Here is a 6,728-nt window from a genome sequence, read left to right as displayed (position 1 = left end):
TTTTTTTTTTTTTTTTTTTTTTTTTTTTTTTTTTTCTTTTCTTTTCACTGGCAACCTCAGTTGGCCTGCTTTGACTTTATTACTCTGTGTTTACTGCGTTTGTAAAGAAGTGGGGTAGCAGGTCAAGATTGTAGCTATATAGCCTGACCACCAAGACGCTTAAAATGAGCTTAAACTCAAATAATAACACCTGGACTCTGTTCTGTCCTCAGTGCTGAGTTATGAAAATGTGGTGGATGCCAGTTCAGGGTCCGATGAGGAGGACAGACTCCTGGGTTCTGAGGGCGAAGGCAGTCCAGCAGGTGTGCCGAGTCTGGAGGCCTCACCCCGGGTGGCCCATGCCCTGCTCTCCTGCCGTGGGGATGAAGAAAATGAAAGCCAGGATGGGGCAGGAGCCCATGTCTGGTGCCACGGAGACCTGAATAGTTCAGGTAAGAGTGAGCGCTGAGAATATCAGGCCAAAATTAGGTATTAACATATGAAACATATGAAGCCGAGGTTTTGTTTTCTTTTTTCATCAACCTTGCCATTTTCATATTACCAGGACAGAGCAGCTTTATTTATTAGGCCAACACCTAGCAGCTGTTTGGCACTTTTAATGTAATGGCAACTTTTAGACTATTAGCTCACATTTCTACTTTGGTTTCTTACTTTTGTCACAAAGTAGGTTACACCTAATCTTCAGTGTCTCATCACTGTCTCCACACCCCTTTCTTCTGGCTTCGTTTTGACTCACCCACCCAAAAAGCGATCAAGATCACAGACAAGACCCAAGCTAGTGAGGCTTTAAAGACAAATTCTCTTAATTAGGATTACATAGCTATCATTTAGCATGAGTGTGCCCTGCTGAAGACTCATTAAATGAAGGCCTTAAATGAAATTTTTAGCATTATGATGGCCATTTACATACATAATAGGCCCACAATTCCCTGGGCCTGGCTGACAGTTACAGAGTGAAGGGAGAACTCATGCGAGTCGCCCGGTTTGAAAAAATAAAAAAAGAAAGAAAAAAACCCGAACCCAAGCAATCAGTCTCGGCTAATGACTAAACCATATGCATCACATATCTTCAGAGAGTGTCACAGTCGCAGAACTAAACAGGGTCTTCGGGGATGTGTCATCCACTTGAACAGTGTTTTGTTTAGTTGATGTTCACACCATGATATGCTAGATTAATGAACGTCATCTGAGTTTATTTGAAGACCACGCCTCTGGCAGCATAGCATTATTTTATTTTAGTGACTAAATATGAAGGTATGAGTCTGCTTTCTGGAAAAAAAAAATTTGTGTTATATGTTGATAAAAGCAACATCTTAAAAGAGGCTGCATGAATCATCTTCTGTGGTTCTTCCTCTTTGTATCAGTGCGCTGTGGTAGCTAGAGAAGATGCACCTCAAGTCCCCTGTATATGCTTTGCTAAGACAGTGGGGTTCGAAGGATGACTTTTGGAAGTGCTTCTAATTAGCATTTTTCTGATATATATACAGTATGTATATATAAAAACAATATAAAAATATATATTTAAAATAAAATTTCCATTATAAATTATATTATCAGTACAGCAATTTGAGTGAAAAGCATTTATTTGATCAAAAATGCAGTAAAAAAAATAATATTGTGAAATATTTTTACAATTCAAAATTTAAACCATTAAATTTTGGTTACATTTTTAAATTAGCTTTTTAACCCAACAGTTGGGTTAGTCCATATTTGACCCAACATTGGGTTGAAACAACCCAGCATTTTTTAGAGTGCACACACATACAAAAACTTTCTAACCCTATATTTTTAGTGGTACTTTATATATCAATGTATTAAATATATTAAAAAGTCGCTGGGGTATATTTGTAGCAATAGCCAAAAATACAGCATTTTTTAATGCTAAAAATCATTAGGACATTAAGTAAAGATCATGTTCCGTGAAGATATTTTGTAAATTTCCTACTGTAAATAAATATATAAAAACTTAATTTTTGATTAGTAATATGCATTGCTAAGAACTTCATTTGGACAACTTTAAAGGCGATTTTCTCAATATTTCGATTTTTTTTGCACCCTCAGATTCCAGATTTTCAAATAGTTGTATCTCGGCCAAATGTTGTCCTATCATAACAAAAACCATACATCAACGGAAAGCTTATTTATATATAAATCTCAATTTTGAATAATTGACACTTAAGACTGGTTTTGTGGTCCAGGGTCACATATCTTACATAAAGTGTGATTTTACATCTTAACTTTTCTTTGCTTTACATTTTTCACAAGTCCTAAAACTTTGTTTCCAGGTTTAAATTAAAAGTCTTCTGGACACTACTTTATTTATTGAATGTTGAAAAGAAATGTTGCTAAGTTGTTACTCTCATTCTTAGACTACTTCTCCCATTTGTTTCTTATGCTCCAGTCCAAACAATGTAATGACAGAAAAAAAATAAAAAAATCAGTTTTTCTGGGTCTGAAAAGAATGTAAAGTACTTGTTTTGCTACACTGTATAACAGTATCAGCACTTGTACTGTATCTCCAGTATTTGCAAGCATATTTACAAACTCATTTGAAATAGGTACACATCAAATTGAGTACTGAAACAAAATATTATTTATTTGTTTACCTAAAGAGATATGGAACTTCTGTGTTGCAGTGGTTAAAATCACACCGTTACCTCATGGGGCCTGCAGCTACCACAAGCAGAACTGAGACTCTAATGTAGTTGCCATTTTGCCACTCGAGGAAACTGTATTTCTGTCATTCATACACAGTACATTGATTTACTCTAAATTAATCTCCGATACCATTTTGGCTTCCCTTCAACAAGGTTTTTGGTGCACCACAAATGATGTTCGGTCCTTCGTATGACATTAAAATATCCCCATGCTAATACAACTAATCGCTAAACCTCCCAAAGAAGTTTTAAGCTAATGTACCTCAAAGGAAAGCACAATGCTGAGAACTCAAGGAGGGTATTTTCACTGACTCCAGGCCTTGCACTTTTATCTACACAGTGCAGAAGGAGACAATTTCATCAGGAAGGAGTTTCGCGAAGGCAAGACCCCTTGTTTCATTAAAACTTTGTTCAATGAAACACGTCCAAGTCTAGAAAAGCTTTTGATGCTCAAAACATCCCTTCAAGAAGCATTGCTCTCACAATGATTTCAAACTCTGCTTTGAAAGACATCTCTTAAATGTGGTGAAAAGTGAGAGGATTCGTCGACTTTCAGAAGCTCTCTCAGTTGTCATACTTAGATAATGAGGAAGGAAGTGGAAGGGAGTTTTGAAATGAAACAGTACTAATGCAGTGGAAGCATGTGTGTGTGTGTGTGTCAGGAGGTTTGAGTACCCTTGTTTTCCCCCTGCTTTTCTGGTTTAAGTGGTGCTTTATATCCTCCTTTTGTGAGGGAAGCTTATGATACTTGTGACTGCCGATACGAGGTCACATGAGGGGGAGGGGGAGGAACAAACAATAGCTGCAGTATATGAGCAAACTCCTCTCAGACCACCCTCCTCTCCTCCCTAAATACCTTGACATGATTTCTTAAGAGAAGCAAATCATTCTCTGAGCTGCTGTCAACATGTTTGAGATATAACTCTTCCTGATGTGTAGGATGTTCTCTATCGTTGTGCTTTTTCCTTTGAATGTGCTGTCACATTTATCTCCTTTAATTACACTTTAACATACATTAAACATGTTAATTAAAAGTGATAATGACAGATGATTTGCAGCTGAATTGTTTTTGTTCGAGTTATGATGATCATTAAACAGGGTGTTTTCTCTTATTACAGAGGAGCGAAAAGCTGAGTACAACCCCATGAGCCCTGACGTCTCTCTTCATGGAATTGGAAATGGTACAGGTGAGATAACTTCACAATATATTGAAATATTCATGCATAGGTACACAATAAATAACTAAATTTAAAGAGTTGGCTATTGTTTAAAAGCTACTTTGTGATGGGCTTTGGTACATCATGTGACTTTCTCATCACCACCTGCATTTGGTGGTTATCAGTGTATTACAAAGGTACAAAACAGATTTCAGTACTTCAATAGGTTGGTATATTAAAATTATTTCACTTAATGAAATTATGGTATTTAAATGTAAATTTAAGTTAAAACCGTAAAACCTAACATGTTGCTACCGTATTTTTTTCCGTAAAATTCAGGGCAACCACAGCTGCCGTTTTTTTACTGTAGATTTTACAGAATTTTTTTTACAGTGTATGTAAGAGTTTAACATCTCTTAAAACTATAAGTAAACGCATGCTTGGCACACATGTGAGCATGTGAGATAATGCTCCCTCATGTGAGTCTATGGGAGATGGAAAGTAAACATTTTTAAGTTGAGCGCAAGTGCATGGCAAATCACATTTTGCAGCTAAATTGAGTTTAAAGGCAAAATCTAATTTGTTCAGTCCATGTACTTTCAAATAAGTAATGATAAAGTATGATTTTCGAAAAAGTATGATTTAGAATAACTTTTGTCATGTTATTAGTTATCTACCCACATTACCTCATTTTTTTACATACAGTATATAAATATATACGTTTTGTAAGGCGCAGTTGTCTATTTATCCTGTCAGTATCTTTAAGTATTTCATCCAAAAACCTATTGTTTACGAAAATCATGTTTAAAATCTTGTTCTGTGCAATTACACGTAACACATGATCTATAATTAGATTATTGGGTTCAATTTTATGTATACGATGAGCAATACAAAGTGAGATCAGTTACCCTGGCACGCCTAATTGTCATATAACCCAATCACCCATAATGCTGGAAATGTTTAAAGCATTTTCAAACATGCAAGAGGATGCTTAAAGAGTGCTTGATGATCAAGCTGGCTCCAATTAGTCTTTGAAGTGGCCATTATGTTGTAACTTAAATAAATACTTCCACCTTGAAAGTCCTTCTAATGGTTTAGTATCCACTACATCACACTTAGAGTGGCCAGTGTCCTAATGTTCAGCTTGGTCCTTTCCAGTGACAGTGAGCATCAACCACTGGATTAATTTGTGCTTTTTCTCCCCACTTCCTCTGTGCAGTTAAGGGTATTGATGCCTCTTCAGAGCTGGAAAGCTTTTTTGCCAAGAGGAAACTGGATGACAGCGAGGGACATGCAGCGAGCATTGCGGAATACCTGCATGATACTGTTATTATTTACCCAGAGGACCCAGAGGAGGGTACACGACTGGGCACGCCAGAGGCCAATGGACAGGATGAAAATGAAAATGAAAATGGTAGGCATTAAACTATACATACAAATATGATCCAACATTAAGACTCAGTAAGCACCAAATGCAATTAGAAATTTATTTAATAACCTTATTATTTTATATTGTCAAAGGTTCCAAAAAATATTTTAATAAAAAATAATGCAAAATCATTTCATAGCCTGTAAGAAATATTTTTTTTTATTTCAAATTATGTACATTTAATAAAATTTTTATTTTATTTTATTTTACATATTAACTTGTGTGGACAAAATGCATATATTTAGTTTATAAAATATTTTTGCTAATACTATTTGAATTATATAAATGAATAGCATATTTTGCTGTTTCACGTAACTGAATGCAGTGCTTTACTTATCATTATCCCATAGCCTCATATGGCAACTGTTTGTCCTACTTATGCTGGGTTTTTTTTTAATCCCCCCTCCTTCACTCTGTTCACTCAATTTCAATTTTGCCCAGATCTGGCACGGAGGACGCCAGATGCCTTTGCCCAACTGTTGACCTGCCCCTACTGTGACCGGGGCTACAAGCGGCTGACCTCCCTAAAGGAGCATATCAAGTACCGACATGAGAAAAACGATGAGAGCTTCCCCTGTCCTCTGTGCAGTGACACCTTCGCCTACCGCACTCAGCTAGAGCGCCATATGGCCACACATAAGCCTGCCAGCGATCAGGTGAGACGAGGCCCACCTCAATCCATACCCACACTCATTACTTCCTCATGCTTTTTTAGTATTATAGAAATCTGGGTTCATTGTGAAAGATGCTGCATCTCTTATTCTGAGCTTGTTTACTTGTCTGAGGAGAACATGTTTCAGCCTGTTGATAGCTATAGCATTGAAAAAGCTCCTCCGGAAGCTCCTTAATACTTGAATCCTTCACACCGGAGCCACAGCTGTGCACTGTCATACTCCCCTGAGTGTCCACCCACAGCTGGCCATGTGTGGGCTGTTCTAGCACATTGAGTCCTATAGGCCTGCCGACTTCTCGCCTCAGCTGTTGGAAAGGAGTCAACTCAAAAGGAAAAGCTGATGTTAATTCTGCCTTTTAGGCTGGTCTCAACATGAGCATACTGTGAAGAATGCAGTGATATGAAATTATTTTGAAGAGGAAACTCTATATTGCTTTATTACTGAAGGAAAATGTCTGTTTTTGGTGTGGTAAAAGGGTTCTCAGTTGTTTGATTGAATTAAAACAGGATATCCTGCATTTAGGATTTCAACTTTGAACCTTAAGCAGATTTAGGCACGTTGGAAAAGAATTGGCAGTACTTGACTTGCACGCTCATCTTACTGGGGGATTCTCACACACGCATACACACATATGTGCACCTCTTCATACTGAATGAAACACGACCAGATGGCTTTTTTTCCCGGTGATCTAGAGTATCCTAATCCTTAAATGACTTTAAGTGTTTGTTTATTTGCTCTAAAGAGGTATTTTCCTGAAGGCTTTGAACTTTCATTCCTAGGTTCACCTTGCTAGGTTTAGTTTTACATTTAA

The 6,728-nt window shown here is 37.1% G+C and overlaps 1 protein-coding gene across 5 annotated transcripts in view; it reads left to right on the top strand.

Annotated features, from left to right (window-relative positions):
* Window positions 1-6,728, top strand: part of LOC107563183 (zinc finger E-box-binding homeobox 2-like) — a 62,730-nt gene that overhangs the window by 48,557 nt on the left and 7,445 nt on the right. For 4 of the 5 annotated variants that reach the window (XM_016247991.1, XM_016247992.1, XM_016247988.1 and 1 more), the window contains 4 exons: window positions 320-431; window positions 3,776-3,844; window positions 5,034-5,228; window positions 5,685-5,899. In XM_016247991.1, coding sequence (XP_016103477.1) covers window positions 320-431; window positions 3,776-3,844; window positions 5,034-5,228; window positions 5,685-5,899 — 591 coding nt within the window. Of the gene's footprint in view, window positions 1-302; window positions 432-3,775; window positions 3,845-5,033; window positions 5,229-5,684; window positions 5,900-6,728 lie in introns of all 5 variants that reach the window. The other variant, XM_016247989.1, reaches the window with a different exon arrangement.

Source organism: Sinocyclocheilus grahami, unplaced genomic scaffold (assembly GCF_001515645.1).
Source record: "Sinocyclocheilus grahami isolate Dianchi unplaced genomic scaffold, SAMN03320097.WGS_v1.1 scaffold860.1, whole genome shotgun sequence".
NCBI lineage: Eukaryota > Metazoa > Chordata > Actinopteri > Cypriniformes > Cyprinidae > Sinocyclocheilus > Sinocyclocheilus grahami.
The sequence above is the reverse complement of the archived record's forward strand: the minus strand, read 5'-3'. Positions and strand labels throughout refer to the sequence as shown.